Source organism: Prunus persica, chromosome G4 (assembly GCF_000346465.2).
Source record: "Prunus persica cultivar Lovell chromosome G4, Prunus_persica_NCBIv2, whole genome shotgun sequence".
NCBI classification, from domain to species: domain Eukaryota; kingdom Viridiplantae; phylum Streptophyta; class Magnoliopsida; order Rosales; family Rosaceae; genus Prunus; species Prunus persica.
Genome location: NC_034012.1, coordinates 6,386,353 through 6,409,875, shown reverse-complemented (window position 1 = coordinate 6,409,875; position 23,523 = coordinate 6,386,353). Strand labels below are relative to the sequence as shown.

General features: G+C 37.6%; 5 protein-coding genes across 6 annotated transcripts in view; 1 reads left to right on the top strand and 4 right to left on the bottom strand.

Annotated features, from left to right (window-relative positions):
* LOC18778686 (haloacid dehalogenase-like hydrolase domain-containing protein 3) lies at positions 3,515–6,601 on the bottom strand. 2 transcript variants are annotated; one of them, XM_020561961.1, is made up of 5 exons: positions 6,408–6,576; positions 5,940–6,010; positions 4,755–5,141; positions 4,264–4,470; positions 3,515–4,154 (listed from the first exon to the last, which is right to left on the bottom strand). In XM_020561961.1, exons 3-5 carry the CDS (start codon positions 5,010–5,012, stop codon positions 3,858–3,860), a joined length of 762 nt encoding a protein of 253 aa, XP_020417550.1. In that variant the 5' UTR covers positions 5,013–5,141; positions 5,940–6,010; positions 6,408–6,576; the 3' UTR covers positions 3,515–3,857. The 2 variants fall into 2 exon arrangements, with proteins under 2 accessions (XP_020417550.1, XP_007211898.1); XM_007211836.2 differs by lacking the exon at positions 5,940–6,010 and having other exon boundaries at positions 6,408–6,601.
* On the bottom strand, positions 7,655–11,096 carry LOC18780233 (proteasome subunit alpha type-4). The gene is made up of 2 exons (XM_007211842.2): positions 10,983–11,096; positions 7,655–8,627 (listed from the first exon to the last, which is right to left on the bottom strand). The coding sequence occupies exon 2, from the start codon at positions 8,614–8,616 to the stop codon at positions 7,864–7,866; it is 753 nt and encodes a 250-aa protein (XP_007211904.1). The 5' UTR covers positions 8,617–8,627; positions 10,983–11,096; the 3' UTR covers positions 7,655–7,863.
* Positions 11,576–18,349, bottom strand: LOC18778632 (DNA polymerase eta). Its single transcript, XM_020562042.1, has 16 exons — positions 18,204–18,349; positions 17,375–17,495; positions 17,178–17,289; positions 16,919–17,089; positions 16,209–16,373; positions 15,977–16,080; positions 15,708–15,827; positions 15,180–15,303; positions 14,209–14,322; positions 13,865–14,080; positions 13,371–13,476; positions 13,153–13,283; positions 12,599–12,671; positions 12,379–12,509; positions 12,153–12,264; positions 11,576–12,080 (listed from the first exon to the last, which is right to left on the bottom strand). The coding sequence occupies exons 1-16, from the start codon at positions 18,277–18,279 to the stop codon at positions 11,788–11,790; spliced, it is 2,169 nt and encodes a 722-aa protein (XP_020417631.1). The 5' UTR covers positions 18,280–18,349; the 3' UTR covers positions 11,576–11,787.
* LOC18779694 (anthocyanidin 3-O-glucosyltransferase 2) lies at positions 18,801–20,958 on the bottom strand. Its single transcript, XM_007211787.2, has one exon. The coding sequence runs from the start codon at positions 20,508–20,510 to the stop codon at positions 18,927–18,929; it is 1,584 nt and encodes a 527-aa protein (XP_007211849.2). The 5' UTR covers positions 20,511–20,958; the 3' UTR covers positions 18,801–18,926.
* LOC18779509 (protein UNUSUAL FLORAL ORGANS) overlaps position 23,523 on the top strand; it is a 1,950-nt gene continuing 1,949 nt past the window's right edge. The window contains exon 1 of the mRNA XM_007212882.2: position 23,523. This exon is cut by the window's right edge and continues 1,949 nt beyond it. The gene's annotated coding sequence lies outside the window, so the exon portion shown is untranslated.

Below are 23,523 nucleotides of genomic sequence, written 5' to 3'. Positions count from 1 at the left end.
TGTTCCTGAGGACTCAGCAACATCCTTCAATCTCAATGGAGTGGCTACTTGTTCAATCATTTTACCTCTGTCTCCTACGCCATCCACAGCCCTGCTCAACCTCTTCAACCATATGTCATAGTCAACAGGGTATGGTGTTCCACAAAGGCTATCCACATAATCAGCAAATGCCTTTAGCAGAGCTGAAACCTCACCAAGCTGCTGTTGGATCGAACGCTTTGCCCAGCTTGTCTCCCTCCACTGCAAGGCAGATTCAATTGAATCCTGCTGCTGCATCGTTTCCCCACATATGAACAACATGAGGTAAACAAGGCTTTCAGCATCTGATGATGGACAAAGTTTCCCGTGCTGAAGTGCATGAGATGAAGAGAACTGCAAGTTTATAGCTGGACTGTCCCGGTCTTCCAAAACTGCGCGGCCCCATGATATTGGAACATAGAAAATGTTGTTTCTTGAGCCTTGTTCGTCAACAACACGAATTATGTTTTCTGGACAAATATCACCATGTTGAACATTTGCCATTGCTGCACTTCTTAGAGCAGCTAGGCAGTCTCTGCAGCAGCGAACTGCCTCCTCAGGGGAAAGGGGCCCATCTTGAGAAACTACATATGAAACCGGTTCACCAACTGGAGATGTCACTAGTATTGGAGTCCCACACAATGGATGATCGCATCGACCCCCCGGGGTCTGCTTCTTGCATGGACCAGAATGCAAAATTCGCCCAGACGCAATCATTTCCGGCAAATATTTGCTTGTAATTCCCTGATGCTTAAAGATGTTCAGTACTTTTGTTTGCCTCTGGACTTGATACCAAAGACTCATATCCTCCCAACATGGTTCAAGTCTGGACGGATGGGCACCAATGTATAAAGTCAGCAACTGTGTTGGATAATCTACACAAACAGCACTATAGAGGTAATGGTTCCCTCCTGGAAGAGAATCTTGTACTAGGAAGGTTTTCGGCTCCTGCTGTTGATCTTCCAGTAGCAAAACCTCACCCTGCTTAAGATTTAAACGTGATGCTTTATTTTTGAAAGCTTGATTATTATTCTGCTCAACTTCAACAATCTCTCCTTGCTGGTGACTAGATTGTTGGAAGGGAACCAGAACATTCTCATTCTCACTGAGGCAGAATTCCATCCTACGCTTCTGAAGCCGAAGGCTATGTTCTGAGACTAATGAAGCTATCGACCTCCTTGGTGGTCCATTCCATTGGACAATGGAGTAGTAAGTAGCCAAAAGTACCTGTAGAGTTCCTAGGTCCCCCCAATTTGCATTTCCAAATTTGTTCCATATTCGGTCCACTGGAGAAACACCAATTTCGGCATGATTTTTGATCCATTCAACCATGGACTTGTATGGATTAGTTGAGTTTAAATCTAATTTGCTAAGATCACCACCAAGTTTCACTACCCCTCCATATTTAGAATCTAGAACCAAAAGAAAAACAGAACTGTTCTTTGCAGTTCTAGTCTTGCTCAAAGACCTAGAAACAAGTATATGGAAACCATAAAAGAGGGCTTCACAAATAACGGGAGTTGATAGCTTCAACTCATTCCCTGACAATATATCTGGTTTAAATAGTGCAAACTCCATAATCTGATCCCAGTGAACTTGTTGATCACTTCCCATTTTTGATATCAAAGCTAAACCACATAGCTCTTTAAGCCTTCCCCTTGATATCGCCTTTTCTACAGTATAAAACTTGGATCCAAGAGAACGTGGACAAGATACAAACAGAGGGAGCTGACCTCTTTTGTGCCAAAATGCATGCCATAAACCACTCACTATGGCATGAAGGAAGTCTTCTAATGCAAGATACTCATCTTCATTTGGATCATTGGAAACATAAGGGGAGCATGGCATCCGGAGGAGTTGCTGAAACAAAGCACCCTCCAATGCTACATCAAGCTTCCGCAATTCATCGATCATGAAGGGAGCACTGAAACCATTGTCTGAATCTTCACATGAATTTTCCAGAACCCAATCCTCAAGACAATGCGTGAACAATTCAAGGTCAACAAGCTTCCTTGCATAGTCCTTTAGCCCCTTGGACACTCTTCTGGAAGGAGCATACTTGCTTGAAGCTGAAGTGCCAGATATACTATGTGTGGATATAACAGAGTTAGACCTCCTAAAACTACCATTTGAGCTATGGCCTGGAGATAAGTCCAGATCATTTTGCAGTAAACCAGATGTGAACTTTCTGAAACTTCCACTCAAACTTTGCTCAAAGGATGAATCAAAATCATTTTGTTGATAACCTAATTTCATTGCTAACACTTAGCACAACAATACCCAGGAGCAGGAATGTAACAATGAGCTGATTCAGAGATATTTGGGGAGTCTAGGACTTACATTTTCCACAACCCAAAAAAGAAAAACATGGTTTGCAAATGTCACAATATGAAGATGTGAACCATCATTCAAACAGAAGACAGAGGAAAAACGTGCAAGAGAAATGTACAGAAAAATGAATGAAAATGAAAGGTTGGAAATAGAGAGAAACTTTACTCCGAACCCAAGAGCTTGAAGAGTCCCGTCCAGATCCCTGAAGCACTGATGGTTGAAAAGGTGGTTGCAAATGTGAAAAGCATTTCAAGAATGCAGATGGGTTCTTCTTCTTCTCCTTGAAAATGGTTGTTTTTTTAATAACCAAAGAACAAAATGGCTGCTTTTTAACCAACAAATAATGGTTATCCTTCTTGTCTGTTGTTGTAGTTGTGGTGCATTGGCTTGGCCTCTTGGGAGGGTCGAGACACTCAACACCTCTCAGGAGGAGTCAGTAGGTGAAGAGGGGGGGAGAGAGAGAGAGAGAGGGTCTATATAAAGCTGAGACAGCAATAGAATAATATAAAGCTGAGGCAGAAGTGGCAATAACAGCGACAAGAAGCAAAGCTCTCAAGGCTAAAAGAAACCCAAGCGAAGCGACCTTTGTCTCTCTAAATCTCTATCCCCAAAAAAATGGGGTCATCTTGGTAGCTGGTCCCTTTGGTCCCATTCGACCCAGTGAAAATGACCATTCTTAATGTAGTGAAAAACTGAAACAAGTTCCGACCAAAAAATAAAAATAAAAACTGAAACAAATCAATATTTTTTACATAACAACATTCTTAAGTGGGGTTATTAAACTAATGAATATTAAAAGAAAAAGAATAATAGAAAGTTTAAAGAAGAAAAAAGGGTCAATTAGAGTCAACTCATCACTTGGTGATCTATACAAGGACGGATTGCAAAAGAAATTTATGTCATAGAAAATCAGGTAAAGTTCACTTGGGTGCCAAAATTTCAGGCTGAACTCATCTTTTCCTGTAATGATCACAGACAGTTGGATTGCAAAGTTGAGGCTGCTTTATTAACGTGACTGATCCCTGATTTATCATTACTATCTGAATCTGAAAGAAGAGCTTAAAATATTTGCTAGTTTGGAAAGGAAGCTAAATGATTGAGTTTAAAGCATATTGCTTGCATTGTAATTTATCAAGATTTACACCATGCCTTCATTTTGAGGAGCTAATGGTCAAGAAATCATGTGTCTTGTTTCAAATAAATCAACTTTTTCCCTTTTGGGACGCATGAAGGGATGGTTGCTACAAAGGCTACAGCTTTCCTCGCCCAGTCATTGGTTCCATGGTTCCACCACCAGACCAAAGCAATTCATTTCATGAAAACTAAATCTGTATGCCGGAAGATTAAATCATTTTGTTGACTGGTGGCATATTTCCCCATCAAATCAGAGAAAAGTGAGGCCTTAACAAACTGACGAAAGAGACCCGCGGTTAAGTAAAAGTTATCAAAATTTCTTTGATCAGGGGGACGAAATTTCAAAATAACAGCAGCAACAAGGAGAAAGGGCCTCAGCAGGATGACTTCTCTGAAGTAAGCCATTCTTTTGCTGCTTCCAAGTCAGGAAGCACAACCGCACCAGATTTCCTCCACTCCTCAGCATCAGATGTCTTAAACCTATCCAATAACAACGCATGCATCCCAATACTTGTTGCTGGCACATAGTCTTTGCGCATGCTGTCCCCTATGTGCAGAACCTCTTCCGGGGCCATATTTCCAGCCCTCTCAAGCGCAATCTCATAAATCCTTGGGTCTGGTTTCTCCACGCCTTCGATACCAGAGAACACGCCAAAGTCCCAATCAGATCCCTGAAAAAAATTGATATGATACCATCAGGGAGAGAATCATGCAAGCAAGACAATCCTAAGGGAAGCATGTTCAAGATACCGGCAACTTAAACAAGATTAATTTATTTACCTGGTTGACACCCAATGCTGGAAGAATTACATCTCGATAACGGTATTCCGCATTGCTGATAATTCCAACTTTAAGACCTTGTTCATGGACCCATCTCAGAAATGGTTGGGAGTCAGGAAAGATGGAATAAGGAGCAGAGGAACCAAAGGATGCATATATGCGTCGGAACACTTTCTCAAATGTCTCCTCATCGTAATGATATCCAGCCTATCAGAAAATCAAGATGCCCATTACATAATGCATGAATAAGGTAATTATTGAAGAAAATTTTATGCAAAGTCCTAGCTGATGAGTATTTATTGTCAGAATGCTACTAAGGGGGATGGTGTTCTCATTTTCTAGTTTAGCAAATTCTCTGAGTTAGTCGGTAGCACTGTCCCTCAAATAAATCAAGTACCACAAACCTTGCGAGGACATTAAATGATTGGAAACAAGCTAGTTATCACAATGAGCCCGGCCAAAAGATCTACTGGCCATATCCATTATCTTACCCTCATAAAGGAGTCTCTGACACAAGCTTTCCACCATACAATGTTGGGCATTTTTGCAGCATGTCCAAAACATGGATACTTGCTGGCCATATCTTTATATGCATATTTGAAGCCCTCATGCACCCTTTGGTAATCAGGGCATGGCAGCCCTACAGATTTGGCTGCCATGCAATAGTAGTCACCAAGCTCCCCCTTGTAAGCTAACAAGGTACCAGTAACATCCACTGTAATGCACCGCAATTTCGACAATAATGACATTGTAAAACTGTTGTGTGGTGAATCCTCAAAATCGAAAATTCCAGTAGGAACTTTCAGTATATGTTAGGATCAAAGCACCAAAATTGCCGCACGCAGATCAACCAACCTCTTCAGCAGTTCCAACTTTCCCTGCATTTTCATAATAGATTTATTAGGTTATGATATGAAAGTTCAAATTACATATAATGAGTGTTGACATAATTCTCTAGCTTTTATCTTATCACATTGCTGTCTGAGTAGCATCAGACTCAGATTTATATATATAGATGCAAAGGGGTCAAACAAATTATATCATTCTTTTCTCTATACTTTCTTCCTTGTAAAAATAAAACTAATATGAATGTCCTCTAATTCAAGTAGCTCAATGTACAAAAGTGGAATGGAAAAAGATGAGATGCATCAGCTATGTCTACATTTCCAACCTAAGCAATGCTTCTTGTCACAAGAAGATTAAACATTAAAAAGCATTGAACGCAGAGAAAAAAAGAAAAAGAAGGAATCAAGTACCAACATCACAAATCATTAATTACAGACTTGTGAAAGAATCCAACGTTAGAATGATATGGAAAGAGCCGTAGCTAGAATGAACGAGTCATTGCTTTAATTATCAGAATGAGTATGCCCTTCACCTAGCATTTGTTTCAACAAATGACAAAAGTAACAAATGCTGTACATCAAGATCAAATGATTTCTGAGCGGCATAGTTAATGGAGATCATTTGATACATTTGTCAGCTGTTAAAACAAATGTTAGGCCAAGGGAGCTGATAATTAAAGCAAGAATAAAAAAGATAACTTCAACAGGTTTTTATACAGTATCGTGATGATAATCAAAAGCCCTTCCCCCAACATTTAATTTTTGATATACATAAGAATTAAAGGATGAATCTTAAACAAATCCAACTTCTAAATCAGATTTTCAACTTACCCAGATGCCCAAATCACACCAGATGCCCAAATCACACCAAATTTTATTTGTATCAGCAAACGTTAGCCTTTCTATTCATCCCCAGCCACCAAAAAGAAAAAGTTAAGGCCTTGCTTAAAAATGCAGATACTCCAATCCATTTTTTAGATGGTTCTCTTTACCAAAAACCATCCAATATAAAATACATAAACAAAAACAATCGAGTCAACACTACGAATAAAAAATTCAGATTCAAAGCGTTAAAGAAGAAAACTGCAATAAATTATCAACCACAGAAATGAAACTAGTCCACCGATGAGATAAAGAAAAAAACAATATCATCGAGAAATGCAGCTTGAAAAAGATGAGATATACCAGCTGAGCTGACTCAAATTCTAATTGACACAGAAACAAAACAATCCCAGCATCCCATCAACAAGAAAAAGATTAAAAATTACTGAAGAAGAAGAGATTGTGAAGCATATCTACCCAGATGCTGAAAATGGAAGAGAATCCGAGTTTCTTAGGTGAAAACGCAAAAGTCCTTGAAGTTAGCTTGAGCTGCACATTCATGGAGCAGAAGGCAAAAAGCTCCTGTCTTTATTATATACAATAATAATCAAGCACCTTGCTTATCAAGCAGATTACTTCAAATACAGCAGCGGCAGTTAATTGTATCAGCGTCCCTGGATTTTGGTGGTTGATTCCCTAATTAATTGGTTTTAAAAATTTCACCCCTCACTTTTTCTTTTTTCTTTTTTAAGCCCCTTTTAACTCTTATAAGTAAACAGAAAATACTTTATACCTCGACTAGTTGCACATTTATCAGAAAATTTTGAAAGAAGAGCAGGTCATAAAAATAGAAAATACTTTGTTAAAATAATGTTAACATAAAAAAAATATCCACAAAAAAAAAGGCTTTTTTTTTTTTTGGCCATATGTTAATATAAAGTCAGAAACTTGTATAAAAAAAATCCAAAATTTAGTCAATTTATTTAGGGATATTATTGTCTGGGTAACTAAAAAAGTAAGTTTGAATGTAAATAATAGATTAATAAGTACATGTGGCACTATAAGATGCTTAATAGTAACACTGTTATTGGGTGAAAACGTGATTAATACTTTTCAAACCACTGAGAATTACAATTTGGTAGTCTTCTAAGGATGATATTTTTTTAATGAAACTTCTAATGATGATTTGGATCAATGGATTTTTATTTTTATTTTTTAAATTTTGATTAGCAAACTTTTGATTGATGTGATACTAGATATTGAGAGAGAGATTTTTTGTTGAAAAAGAATTCAAGCTGAGAAGCTAAAGCAGAAAAATGAATTTTGGGTGGCAAGTACAAATAAAATTTAATGCGGAGAACAAAAATTAATTTTGGGTTGTAAATATCAATAAATTAAAATTCGAGGGGTCACAATGCAAAGTTAACCAGAATTGAAACATTCAAAACCATGGACGCTTGTGGGATTGCCTCTGGTATTGTAAAACGGAAAGCACATTCCCTCATTCAGGTTTCCTTGGTTTATCCAAAGTTTCCAAACCAATTCATGCCAACCTCATAGGAGAGACCATGAGCTCACCCACCACACCCGTGAGATGGTGACACGTGTTACATACCAGTGTGAGGAGGGACCTAAATGTGACATGTGATTCTTTTCCTTCTTCAGATATTGCATCATGGCATAACAACATTAGGCCATCCAAGTCATCAATGGGGCAAATGGACTTTTAGTTCCTCTGGAACATATTCAAGAAACCCAAGTACAATGGATACTCTTACCAAATTTCATCAAGTTTTATGCCAAGAGGAGTTATAACAGACCCAAAATCCATCATGTGTTTTGAAAGAAAGTCATACAAATGAAACATACAATTCAAATGTTATATGCCAAATCATTTTCTCAATGTCATATCTAATTAGAAGAACACAGAGACTTAAGAGGCCTCAGCAGCTGGCTGTGTCACTCCACTCTTCACCAACAGTTTGCTCAGTGCATCTGGTGAGCACACCTGGTACTTCACTTTACCTGAAGGCAAGACGAAGACTTCAGCCAACTCAAGCTTATCGGAAGTCAGACTCGTGCTGTCCATTGTCTTGCTGAGCACCTTCAGTGCAAGCTGAACTGCCTCTTCTCTTGTTATTTCATCCTTGTAGTCCTGCTTCAGCATTGATTGTGCTGCCTGATTGTTTGCCCCAATGGCTGCAGCCTTCCAACCACCATAGTTTCCACTTGGGTCACTCATGTAAAGTTGAAAACCATAGTTTTTGTCCCAACCTGCAAATAGAAACGAAACACCAAATGGACGGAGCCCACCAAACTGCGTGTAACCTTGTTTGGTGTCACAGAGAGACTGGACTAGTTGTTCAACGGGCATTGGCTCTTGGTAAGCAAATGTATAGCGCTGTGCTTGGACCCTAGCTGTGTTGATAAGGATGTTGGCATCTGACATTATCCCGGCCACTGCACATGCGACATGGTCATCAATCTTGTACATCTTCTCAGTGGATGTAGAGGTCTGAAGGAGCTTGGAAGTCACTTTCTTTTCACCTACTAACACAACTCCATCTTTTGACAATATCCCAATTGCAGTCCCTGCATTTCCAATGGCCTCCATAGCATACTCAACCTGGTAGAGACGACCTTCAGGAGAGAAGATCGTCGTGCGGCTGTCATACCTTCGAGACATTTGATATCACGCTGAGAGAAGTACAATATTGAGATTGAAGAAAATATCAGCCCATAAGAAATGTATAACACAAAAGTATGTACATGGATGAGAACGTCAGTGCTACTGGAATATCAGTAGTCTGTATTTGTGCAGTATCAGTAGCAATTATGAAAATTTACATAAGCATGCGCGATTTTAAATGGAATTTTACGAAATGTAAACTGGTCAGTAACGCATAAATTAAGCATGTAAAGCCAGTCAGTAATACATCTAGGATTGAGACAGTATGAACCTTAGTATTAGAACAAAGGAATGACACCTCTTCAAGTGTCTCTTCAAATTAACCCTAAATCTAGAAAATGTGGAAAACAATAAATCAATATTTCTTGCAGCTTCAAGTTAATCAAGTTCTTATATAATAACATAATATCCATCACTTTATTTGGTGCGTACTCAAATTAGGAATTGAAGGGGTACATTTTGAAAAACTAATGTTAGGTTTGGTTTGTGAGAATTACTGTTTCAAACTTATAATGCATTCACTTTTGGCATAATATTATTGGAATCAGAAAATAATTCATAAGAGATTGACATTCACTACTACTTTTTGCAGCTGCATGCATAAAGCAGCTGCTTTACATGTGGTGCAGCAAATTTGACTGCAAAAACAGCTGAATCTGAAAGTTCTTAACACAAGTAAAAAAATTTATATAACACTGAAATTTCAACATTAAGGTGGAAAGATACACCTTCACCCCTCTGTCTGTTTCATGGTGTGGAAATACTGAAATATCAGTTGATATTTTGGTATATTGACCAAAATTTAATCAGTGGGTACTTGCGTGCAGATACTAAAATCCTAACAATTAAATATAAAGAACACATCTAACATCACTTACTTCAAAATTACTCTCTGCTGCAAAGTGCAATCACTAATGGATTCAGTAAACTACAAATACTACAATTGTCACTACAGAGAATTGCACTAATCCAACTAACTTTGATTTTTGTTTGTCAATTACTTGCCTTCCCATCATTATGAATCTAGTCTTCTAAAGAGACAGCTATGATATACAAGAAAGTTAACGTATACAAGTTACAAGATAAGTTTCATATATTTTAAGAAATTAGCCAATAACATAACCAAATCCCCTATATCTTCATCAGCTAATAACTTAAACAATCTCTTAAATCTTTCTCAGCTTCTCTAAGAGAAATCTACCTCCCAAGGTTATTCTATATTATTCTAATGCTCATATGATTATGTCTTATCCATTCAAAAAATCCTAAGATCAGTTTAACCTTACTTGCTTTGTGGATTTAATATTCAAATTCAAAATACAATTTAAGGTAAACAAAAGTTTATTGCACAAAAACATGTTGAAACATAAATTTCCTAGAGGAAATCAATCTATTCAACCAAATAAATGAAACTACAAATGGTCAGCTTTCCATCTAACCATTTTATAAACATCCATCATTCCATTAAGCAGATTGTTCAACTACAGGAACAATTTCACATATTTACCAGAGGCCAATAAGTGTTATAGCAATAGAAAACTCAAATTAATTTCCACATCCAACCAAGATGTTGTAACTTAACCATTCAAAGAAAATAAATTGACTTTCATTTAGCATCCAACAACGTCTCAGCACAGCAGACAAAGCCACTAGGTCAATAACACGCAGAGCTTAAGCATTGACCATTACAGAACACAAAATGGGAAGGAACGAATGGAATTAGACCCAGAACTAATACTCCAGATATTAGCCAGCAGTTTCGTTCTCATGAAATATTCTACTTCAAAGAGAAGGATTTATCTCAATATCCACGTTAAAACCCTATAACTTAATTAGAATCAGGGGCATCTTTTACATTCATTTCTGCCTCTAATTTCCTACCCAAACCGAAGAAAATTCTCGAAACCAACAAAACTAAGACAGTACTAACTAACAACTGACCTAAAAACTCAGAAAAAGAAAATATAACATAGGCAAACCCTTGGACTGCATTGGACTGAAATCCCATACACCATACCATATTCAAAAATTAAATAAACAAAAAATAATTCACCTTTTAGTTCTATTTGACTGCTACGAAGGCTAACACAACTAACCCAGAAAGAATTATTACGAATTCTTCCCAAATGGTGAATAATCTCACTCGACTGACAAAAACAAACGGTACCCATCATGGGTTTTCTCTCTAGAGCCCGAAAATTAGACAAACAAAACCATTCTCTAATTTTCTAACATTCTGGCAAGTATCAAACAGATCACTGACGAACACGGATTTCAGAATAAAATGAGAATAAATAAATAAATTCAGGAACAAAATCAGATGATGCACATACATATATGTGAAAGAGAGAAGAGAAGTGGACCTGATAGGTAGATCTCGTAGAATAGAGATTAGTCTGAGAAACACGAAAGCTGAAAGAGAGCTGAATGAAAGAGCAGGGGTGAGTGTCTGTGTGTGTATTTCTTCTGTCTTGCGCAAAAAGCTTAGAGCACAGTGGGTAATCTGGGCCGTCGGATTGAAACATGACTTGGATCAGCCCAAAAGCCCTTTTACCCGAACCTTTTGTTTTCGACCCGTTTAAGCTTTAGAAATATTTCCCTCAGTTTAATTGGATGTTGCATTTCTCCTGATTATTTATTATTTATCAACCAAATCTTCACCATTTTTTTCTTCTATAAATTGTTTTGGATGAAAGAATGCATTGACATTTGATTTTTTCCAAATAAATTTTCTTTCTCTGAATTGTTTTGGGTTTGTAGCTCTTTTGTTTTTCGTCAATTTTTCCTACTTGTATGTTTATGGTTATGATTAAAATGGTCATTTTAGATTGGCATTTAGAGTTTGGGATTCAAAGTTTATATTCAAATTGAATTATAACACAATGCAGTAAATCCGTAACTAAACATTTTATGAAGGTAACTTCGAAAAAGGCAAATTATCAAAACTTGAAATTGGTTTCAGAAAAGCATCAACATTATAACTTATTGTAATAAATAACTCAAATGCAAATACACAACTATTGCTCAGTTCCACCACAACATACAGCTCATGCAGGCGTTTTGATTCTGCAACTGATGTGGCGCAAGAATGACACAAAGTTACAACTGCACTATAATACAAATAAATATATATATACACACAAGGCACTCCCAAGAGCTTATCATTGGCTATGTGTTCTTGGTTGGTAAGAAATAATGAGCAATGCTAGAACCCCGTTTCACCGTGTTATGCCGCTTGTGAGGCCTGATCCAGGCACGAACTTCTTGTTGAATTTCTGGTGGTAACTCGTCAATGACTGAGGGGTCAATTTCATCAATATTGTAACTCCATGCTCCTCCCCTTCTATGTTCAATTTGAAATGAACCACACACATTAGAATCCCCAGCGTCTTCAGGAGGTCTTTCTTTTGGCAACTCTGATCGATTTTGATCCAAACAATTATTACTTCTAGACTGAATACCTGCATCATAAGTCAAGTTTAGAAAGAAACGCTGTGCAAAATGGAGAGAGCGAGGTGGGGCACAAAAATTACCAGGAGATAGTGGTGGTGCTTTGACATCTTCAGTATTTTCAACATGTTCTAGCTTTTGTGGAGCACAAGATGGATCTTGATTCTTAAAGAATCTCAATATTGAGCACGTTCTCTGTCATAATGTATCAACACAGAGTTAACCCAAATCTTCTACAAGCCCAACTGCCCAATTATGGGCATTTGATAGATAAGTCGTTAAAGAGATGATGGAAATGCAAATTTGAACCTTGTCTTTCACTGCTTTTCTTTTCTGCTCCTGTCTATTAAAACTAGGCATGGAAAGTGTAACGCAAGATTCTTCCCCAGAATAATTTTTCATCGGTTGGCTTTGATTCATTCCTGAGCAGTGTTCGTTTCCTACGTAGATATCCTTCATTTTAGAGGGGAAAGCAAAAGAAAAGCAGTAAGTGGGATAACCAACAGTAATATCCTGTGCAAGATACTACCTGAGGTTGATACCAGTACAGTTTCCTGGGTGAATTCATCGCATGCCTGATTTGTTGAAGAGCAACATGGATTCTGCACATGAAAGAGTAAAACAAGATTAGCATATCCCCTAGGCGAAGCATTTGATATGAAATGATGAGAATAAACAATTCAAAGATCATGCAATCAAACGAATGTAGTAAGCATCCCAGAGCATAATCTATTTATCATACAGATATAGTCAAAATACCAAAAGTGTTATTTTCCAGTGACGTAATGCCATGTAAGAGTAACGTTGAGCACAACTAAGAAAGTAGGCAAAAAAGAATGTAAAAGGACTGTAGACTGAAAAAAAAGACCACAAGAGAACAATCACAATAAGGCAGAGAAAATAGGAGGGCTGTTCTTAATCTCCACAAGGAAAGCGGATACAAATTTGAAAAGGAAAGTTCCTTAACCTTGGTGAATTACTTCAACCTTTTTCTAGCAAACTTCAATCATTACATTATAATGATCCATGAACTCAATTTCAGGCACCCCATAAACTTAAGACTCTAAAAAGTAATTTAAAAACCTGGTCATTCAACAAATCTATTTTGTCTTCCAGTTGATCAGAACTAGTCTCAGCATACTTGATCATGGTTTCTTCACCTGGGAACTCAATCTGTGGCTTCGTTACATTCACCTCCGAGTAGCTTTCATTACCTATACGAACAATTTGGTTTCATCAGAGTGAAAATGACTTGCAACTAACAAGAATTAAATACAAAAGGCAACTGGGAGATTGCATACCTGAAGGTGGCACAGGAGTAGCTTCTTCAATGAGGTTATTCTGTGATTGCTTTGTCGAAGAGCAGGACGGATGGCCATGAAAGTATTTAGTGATTGAAGCTGTTCCCTGCCAGATTGCATATTTGCATTGTAAAATATGATACCAAAAAAAAAAAATGATGAATTGCATTAGTCCAAATACTAATTTGGTGATAGAATAGTCCAAGTACTTTTTGATATGTTCATTTGCTGAAGCACCAACCAGATGATAATGATTGCAAATTTCATTGGGCATTTTGAGGAAAAAGAGAAGAAAAGTATAAAAATCTAACAACTCCTGCAAAGTTTCCTTAAGGTCAAGCTGAAAATTCCCTTTTAGAAGTGTTTAAGTGGCCGCGAATATAGTTATATGGACCAAAACTAGGGCAGAGAGACCTAGAAATCAAAGTGGAAGTGCAAAACATAATGGATACACCATCCACAGTATAATAGAAACCAAGTTTTGTAAAACTTACAGATGGTATGGGAACAATTTTACTAGCTGAAACAGAAAGAGACGTTATTCCCCAATGGTTGTTCTGACTTCCTTGCATTTTGGCTGTGTATGAACCCAAGTATTCTCGTAATGCAGCTTGAAAAAGACTAAGAGCATCTTCTTGTATCTTGGCAGTCCCATACCTTAGGGGACAAGACTTTGAAGGAAACTTCTTGTGTGAATCTGAATCACTGACCTGAAGGCTAACTCATGATCAGGACAAACCAAATGGAAACAAATCATACAAAGACTGAAAAGCATCTAAATTGGTCGGGAAAAATTAGAGGGATAAAAGAAAGGTTCAAATACAAAATAGATAGGTACTTTGTATGCGGTAGCATGCAACACTAGTGTGTGAGCAATCCTTTTGTTTTGGTCCAAGTCCAATTGAAGGCGTTCACTTAATTCCTCGCAAAGTTCATGGAGCCAATGTTGAACCTGCAAAAAGAACCAGAAACCCAGTATGACGGCCATTGAAGAGAATATGTTCTAGAATCCACTTTCATCCAAGGTGTAAGAAATGAGGGATTTTTCCACATGCCTTATTTCATTTTGGTAAATATAATTACATGAATGACAACTGCAATGCCTTATGCTTGACTGGCTAGAAAGTTGTCATAGATTTTTGTTTTAAAAGAAAAGGAGTTGGGATCTTCCAGCACATGATCTTTCAAGAAGCATAGACTCGTAGATATTTGTATGGGAATCGTGAACATTGAGCTTACTTCAACACTCCATTTGAGGAGGAGTGAGAGCTGATGTCAGAAGCTCAAGGTCGACCATGTCAATACCTTTTGATATGGTGAACATTGAGCTTACTTCGACACTCTATTTGGGGAGGAGTGTGAGTGGATGTCAGAAGCTCAAGATTGACCATGTCAATACTTTTTTATACATCTCTATTTGAACAATTTAAATTCTCAAAAGAATAGCTATTGCGGAGACAGTAAACCTATAGGTGGCATTCCCCATTCCTAGCATGCATTTTCTATCCCTTATGTCATGTCAAAATGAGAGAACTATAAATCTGTGAGTACCCTTGTAAACCTAGTTAATCCCAGTACAACAAAGAATGCATAGCTGACATAGATAGAGACATTCGTGCAACTTGAGGTGATATTTATATTGAACTGACAAATTTCAATAGCAAGGAGATTTAGCGCATTTATATTTCTCCCAAGTTGAGTGACATTAAAGACATTAAATCCCTTAATTGCTTAATTCATGAATTCAAGATCATTCACGAACAAGTGCAAGCTGAAAAGAGTATCTGTCTATTCGAGAAAATTACTTACAGAAGCAATCGTCTTCAAAGCCTGAGGTCCAGGAAATGTCTTCCCAGAACCATGGCTCTTTGGAAGAAGGCGCCCCTCAACTTCATCCCCACTTATCCCTCTAGCAATGTTCCATAACCAGGTACTGTGATTCATGAACAATGTAAAAATCAGAAATGCGATCCTGACAAGCTGTTGAATCAGTTAAGCAGATGAGACATAAAATAGTAACTTTAAACGTTGAAGGTGCCTCTTCAGATTAGATTCAGCCTTGAAAATGGAAATATCAATAAAAATTCCAATAATGTCAGCAAACTTAGAAAATACAGGGGAAACAATTATTTTCTATTAATTAGGAAGAAAGACATTTCTAAAAATCAATATGTTTAGCTGAATGTGCAGAACGCTATATGTTTGAGGATGCACACAAGATACACACACACACACACACACACACACACACACACATATATATATACACTTCTGATATCCCAGACACAACCTATAAGTTTAAAAAACACAGAAATTTATTCAATGATAGGTGGTCACCCAGTATTGATTCCATAACGTTCTTGTAGCTTTTCCTCTGAAAACTGCAATAGATCACCAACAGTGTTAACACCCAGGTCACTTTGTAACGAATCCCCCAGTTTTCCTCCTAGCTGTTTCCTGAAAACAAAGATTGCTTTATGACTCTTGACCGTTTACTGGTAAATATACACCTAAGAAACTTCTGAATTAAATCAAATTTTCTTCTTTTGTATGCATAGTATTTTTCCAGAAATATTTTATTCCACGTAGAAAGATGCAAAACTTACATTTTCTTAATTGGCAAGGAATCTAGCAATACTTTCACAGATGAGAATGGAACAACAGTTTGTTGCGCAGGTTTATTCATACCACTTGCAAGTTTGGCCAGTATCTGATAACAAAATCACACATCAGACAGAATCAAAATTTGACATTGAGGTAAGTGTCTTTGACACCTTGATAGTCAGTGAAGGAAAAGACAAAAGAAAATTTGAAACTAAGGACCGCTTAGGTTTCTACCTTATTATGAGCAATGCCAGCAGAACAGGTAAATTCTGTCTCCTTCAACACTTGCAACCTAAGTTCTGCAACAATGAATGCCCCACAAGCTAAAAGTTTATCACGGCGATCAGCATCATTCCTGCAAAGCCATTTTCTCACACTTTCTTTGGCATCACTGCCATCCTACAATCATAACCAATTTCAAATACCACTTAATGCCAATCCATGTTGAGCAAGCATAAAACTTGGGGATAAAACTGGTCATTTCTCAATATTTATTTGCATAAATGAGAATGATAAATTTTAATTCTTTATCTTATTTTCATAAATTTTTCAGAGATTAGACAATTTCCCAAAATCTCTTGCATCAGTTTATAGTTCTGCCCTATTGTAAAATAAAAAAACTGAAAACTTGTAAACGAAAACCCATCCCAAAGGAATAAGTTAAAAATGATACCTAAAAGTTTTCTGGTTTCCCTGGGTATGTAAATGTTAGATATTGTGTTGATGTGTTATGCTTCTTGATCCATTGTTAAAAGAGAGAGAGAGAGAGAGAGAGGGAACTAAAATTCATGTCAAATATTATATTGTGTAAACTATTGATAGATTCTGTTTCTCCATTCCACAAATTGCACATAATAAAACAAAACGACAACCTAAACCACACGTTCATTACATTATAAGATAAAATCGATAAGGCAAATTGACACTGAGCTATATTCACCAACCTCACTATTCAGCCCCAAAACATGGGACTTGAGAGCTTCCTCATCAATTACTTCCAAGATTTCTGGAGGAGCTTCAGCTAACATTGTTTCTGCTGCATCGGTAAGGTCAAGATACACTTCGTCAATTGAAGCCCTCTCACATCGACCCTTCCTTGACAAAATAGAAACCACCTACATATTTAAGGAAGTTCAGTGTAAGTCCAGCTCTTAATAATGAAAAGAAACTTAAAGACATTAATGTCTCTGAAACAATAGAGACCTCTGAGCCCGCATTGCGGTATGTGCTCAGGTCAGCTTTACCACGTGCTACTGGGACTTGGACCAACTGAATTTGTGGGCAGACTTGCTTTGACTCAGCACCTCTCATCGATCTGAAGCCATGACTATATTGTTGACCAAAAAACTTGGTTGTTCATAATAAGGCACTAGAAAATGTAACAATAACACCATATATACCGTTTAACACCATATTTTCGGGCCTCATAGCTGACAGCAATCAAGGCCCCACCTTTCCATGCATTATACTGTACCACGGCTGTTGGTAAGCCCCTTAAATCTGGTTGTTTCCTTTGCTCCACTATAAAATAAAGCAAACTTGGCATAGATACAAGTCCACGATATAGCAATCATGGGGCAGTAAGAAGACAAAAATTCTTCCAACAGTGTTAATGATTACAGACAAATCCATGGACAGTCTCATAATAACGTCGAAGTTATATAATTAAAGGAACCGATTATGAAAGATTGTCCTGGTTTTTCAAAATATGACCAGAGCAGTCTGTGGAAAGCATTTCCTATAAGCCAAAGAGTTCACAATAACAAGTTTATTCACTTAGAGTGATTGTCGTCTCTTGGATTTCCATCAGGTTTATGTGAATCTACCAGGTAAATTCCTTACTTCTAGAAGAAAAATGACAAATTAATGGGTAATTTCTCCTTTTTATTTTAAAAAAAATAGTCCTGTACGGTTTAAATCCCGATGGATCATTGTCTACTAGTTTTCAGCAGCTTCTACAATTTAAAGAGTCTTAAACATTTCTGCTCAGAATGGTGGAGGATTATTCAAAATACCATATAAGCCATGGTTCTCAATGTTCTCCGGCAAAAGCTATGGTTTTTAATCGGAACATCACAATTCAATATTGGTTCAACCAAAAGACTCACAAGGGTATCTCCCCAATTGTGCATTTTAGACTACCGATTGATTTACTCATTTCCAAACCCTAACAGAACCACTCACAATTACAATTAAAGACACACTGAGAGAGAACAAAGAGAAAGAGACCTTGAACGTAGAAGCAGTCCATGTCTACATGAGCAATGACTCTGGAATCAGATGTTTCAGGTCTTGCCACCGGCATTTTCTTCTCCTTTCTTTTCCCTCCAAATCCAAGTTTTCTCTTTTGTCAGAAATAATGACCGACCGAGAAATATTTCATATTTTGCTGTTTGGGTCTAAAGCGTTCGCTCTCTCCCATTGACCTGAGTTCGAGAGGTTTCGTTTGGGCTTGACAGATGGGCCCATGTAAATGTTTTAGATTAAAATTGGAGGCAAGTTTCATTGCAATACCAATTTTTACAATGGGAAAATTAACACCAAGTTTGACATTGCCTATTTAGAGTGGTAAGTAATTTTTTAAAATTTTTGGGAAACGCAGCCTGTTTGGTAAACTATGATAAAATTATTTATTATTAAAAATTACTGTGAAAGAAATCTATAAATAAAAATAGCTAATGATGTACTTTTATTTTCTGATTATGCAAGAATCAGTTTCGAAGAGGCGTTGAAACTGCTTTCTCTCACAACTGATTTCTCTCACAGCAAATCTGATAGTGATTATTTTTATAGCACAACAATGTCAAACTGGCTTAAAAAAATGAATTTTAAAGGAACAAATGATATAGGGTGCCCCTAAATCCTCTTGTTAGTGAGATTCTCCATCAACAATCAGTGGATAACAAAAAACAAAAATACATAGAGGAACAATTGATATAATTTATATTTGCCTCATATCTTAGGCACTAATTTCTCAGTTAAAGCTCCTAATGCTTGGTATGAAGATCCATTCTCCAACAAAACCATCCTACTCTTCTCTCTCATCTCCTTCACCCTAGCCCTCACCACATCATCACTGTTCATCAAGTGCTTTATGCTTCTCTCCACCTCCTCCGCTAGCACCAAATCACTACCCTCCCTATAATCCAACCGAATCTCAATTGCCAATCCCAATTCCTTCACCATCTCAAAGGCGTTCATTTGTTGCTCCGCGTAAATTGGCCACGTGGCAATCGGTACACCGTACCATAAGCTCTCCAAAATCGAGTTCCAACCGCAATGCGATACGAACCCTCCAATTGCTGGGTGGGCCAAAATCTTCGCTTGTGGGACCAACCCAAAAATCAAGCCCAACTTACAAGTCCGTTCCAAGAAACCATTTGGTAATATGTCGTCGACGCTCGCCGGGTCACTCGGGAGGTCCAGTTGGGACTTGGGTGGGTCACGCAATGCCCATATGAATTGAAACCCGGCACGTTCAAGCCCGAACGCTATTTCCCTCACTTGGGGCCCACTAAGACTCCCCATGCTTCCAAAGCATAACAACACGACCGATGATGTGGGCTGGTTGTCGAGCCATCTCATGACACTTTCGTACCGGTTTGGGTCATGCCATTGGGCCGGCCCGTTAAGATCAAGAACGGGCCCAATCGGGTAAACTCGCGGCAGCAGACTCATAGCCAATGAGCTAAGAGCATGTGGCTCTAATTCCTCAAACGTATTCACGACAATACCTTTTGTTTCTGTGTACCTCCGCGCATGGGATAAATACCAAGAGTACGCATCCCCCTTCTTATTCAGCACCGCTGTAGGCAAAACGAGTGGGGGCACCGAGTTAGCGAAACCCGGTATGCTCAACTCGGTATCCGAGTCACCAAACTCAATGGGGATTTGGGCATCCAAGGTAGGAAGGTGAAGCATGAAGCTGAGAAATGTTGCTGGGGAAGCGAAAAAAAGGTAACAAGGAATGTCAAGCTCGTTAGCAACATCAATCATGGATGTACAAAACATGTCCACGAAAAGCCCAGCAACTCGGCCCGAGTTAAACTCGTCTGACTCGGATGACATGAGGTTGGTGAGGGCACTCTTCACGTGGGTTTTGTGGTTTTGTATGAGCAGGGATATGTAACCCATCGAGGACTGGTACTGATCAGGGGAAGGCGGGTCCACCGCAGGCAGGTGGAGGAAGCGGATGTTCGTGCACGTGGCAGCGCGAGATTGGATGTAGGTGTTGACAATGGGCCGTTGGGACATGTTGATGATGAGGATGGTGGAGTGGAACCGACGGTCATGATTGCCTAGGAGCTGAGCGAACTCGACGAGTGGGACTAGGTTTCCGATGCCAGGGGTTGAGATGAAAACCACATGAAATTTGGTCATCGTGAAATTATTGTTGGTGTAGGGCTGTGTTTGGTTTCTTGGTGGTAATGTTATCATCCTGTCTGTGAAAGCTGTGGTCAAATTGGACCTTAAAATAAATAATAATAATACTTGGTGGGTGGGCACAAATACTTTGGAATTGCAACATGCATGCATATTATATGATATTTATATTCAGGGTATGTCCAAATTCATTGCTCAACATCAACATCAACATCAACATCAACATCAACGGTAGGAATTACGCATGCTCCATTACAATATGATGAAGGATAAGATCAAAGCCAGCCGGTGGTTCTACGAATATTATGGGTCGCTCTCGCTAGGTCATAGATAATTATTAACATTTACCAACAAATAAAATAAAAAAATAAAAAAATAAAAAAGAAATATAAGGGTTAATGTCTATTGTCACTCTGCACTTTAGAGTGAGAAACTATGAAAAAGTTACTTTAAAATAAACAATGATGTGACAATGTGGCAAGTCTAGCATCAAATATTTAGGATGAGATTTGGTTATCATTTCTAAACAAGCTTTTAATAATGAGTGCTGTTGAGAAAACTTTAGTACATTTACCAATTAGTTAACACAAGCCAAATCATATTCAGTTTAGCTGTATCCCATTCAACTTTTAATACAAAATACGAAAGCAATTTATCTATATCGGAAAATGTCATGTATTGTTATATGTCATATTTTTCATATATTATACCGTTATAATGACATTTTCGTTGTATGAAAGTTCTTCTCATATCTTATTTATGAAGTTGGTGGATCTTATGTCTTTGGAGCTAGCTAGCTACTCAGCCAGACTCCCATATAAGGCCTAAAGGGTAAAATGTTGCACCTGGCCCTGCCATTGTCAGGGAAGAAGAGCTAGCTATATGAAGATAGAGGGCTTCACCTTTTGAACCACGGTAAATCCGACCATGAAGAGAGGGCTTTCATCAAAAGCCACAATAAGTGAATAAATGAAGCGTAATTTCAAATCTGAACAATTTTAAGCAAATGTTGCATTGGATTTCTTTATTGAACTTTTTTCTTTCTTACTTAATTAAGAAGTGATTTTCAGATTTCTGTTTCTTCAATTTTGACTTTTACTTGTGTCATATGAAGTGAAAACTGATTTAACGAACTATTAAGTATGCCATGCAAGAGCCTTGAAAACCTCAAGCAGCAGAACATGGATGTGAACCATATCCCTCTCTCTCTCTCAGAACTATCACCACAACAAGATTAGACATGAGTGCAGCAATCTGACGCAGTAATTAATCAACTTAGTCTACAGACAAAGAAAAACGTATTTAATTCACAAAAGCTTTGTTTTTTTACTGGTTTTTTGGGTCTCCTCTAAGAATTGTTTGAAGTCAATAATTCTATACCGAAAGGAAACCTACTCTCACTTTGATTTCCATCTAGAACATCTCTAAATGGAAATATTTTTTAAAGTACTATACCTGTTTGCTTGAAGGTAAAAATTTGTATGCCTCTTCCCTAAAGAGGGCAAAGTAACAGTTAAAGCTCTATGAAATTTTGGGAAGTCAAAGTTGCCAAAACCAAATACTGAGAAATGAAATCTTTGAAGCAACTAGAGGAGGAACTGAGGCCAAACTAGCTAGCTAGCCAAAGGAAGAAACTTTGAAAAGAAAGAAAAAGAAATCACAGAGAGAGAGAGAGAGAGAGGTGGTACTATAGCTACTGGGTTGCTTGAAGGGAAAACACAATTTCCAAATATGAGGAGTTCACCTTTTTCTAATATAGAAGTTTCTTGAGGGAAGAAATAAATTTCCAAATATGATTATCACTACTTTTTCCATTTTAGAAGCATGAACTCTGAGACAAATGATAATACTTAAAGATTGACAGAAACAAGACATGGTGATTGTTCTGACTTAGATTTGCTTCCCTTAACAAAACCAAACAAAAGCCAAAAGGCTTACAGAAAGAGAATATTATGACTCAAAGAAAGGAGAAAGAAAGTAGTCAGAAAGAGCAGATTACACAGCTTCTTTACACAGAAACTGCATTATAATTATTATAATTGTAATTATAACATTATTTGAAGATGTCATCAAGTCTGAAACTTCAAGCCTCAGGGGTCTTCAAAATAAAGTTTTTTGTTGTTCACGCCATGTACAACTGCAAAAACCCATCAATGAGATTGGATTGGACATATGATCTGACAAAGTCTTAGTGTCATACACCACCTGCATTAGGGTTGCATGATCCCTCTTGCACTAAGTCAAACATTAGTAATAATACCAACTTATTCAAATAGTGTTAATATAATTACTCGATTAGGCTTCCTTAAAAGTTAGGGTTATATTTCAATACTTGTTAACGTTGGAAAACAGGATAATTTGAAATTGAGATCCATTGTAACGTTCAGAAAAAATAAATAAATTAGATTAAGAATTTGATGGTCTTACCTCGTTGGGTTATTAAACATGGCAATAGATGGGATTATAATTTGTAGTTCACGTGTTAGTTTCAAAGTCTATGCCTTATTAAGTTACCTAATAAAATACATAAATCTCATCTTACCTTGTTGACTCTAAGATCCAAAATTCATAAATCTCATCTTATTAAGTTACCTAATAAAATAATTAGTGATCTTAAATATCATCTCTTAGTCTTCCCTAATCCAAATTCCAAAGGCTCTAAAAACTCCTTTCCCTTCAATGACACTATACTGCCAGGAAACAAACACCAAATATAAAATATTTCTTCTTTAATGATTTTTCCATCTGCCTACTGCCACATATAAATTATTCATGGTGCATGCTTGTCCGATCCCTTCATGAGGCTTCAACTCGTGGAAAGTTGAATTGGTGCATTCACGTTGAGGAGTTCGTACGTGTACAGTGTGAACAATGATCGATATTAATGCAAGGACCTCTCTCTCTCTCTCTCTCTCTCTCTCTCTCTCTCTCATCTTAAAGTTGCACATATCTTAGCAACCTCGGCCTTGACAGAACAACACCAAATTGACTGATGCATCCATCAGAATCACTGCCCTCATTTCTCTCATAGGGAAAGAAATACAAAAGAAACCAATATGCAACAAAGAGAGAGAAATATCAGAACAAGGGAGGAGAGACCAAGTCATCTTTCCTATATATACACACATAATAAACTTGTCCACCCTAACCAAAACAAACCAAAGCC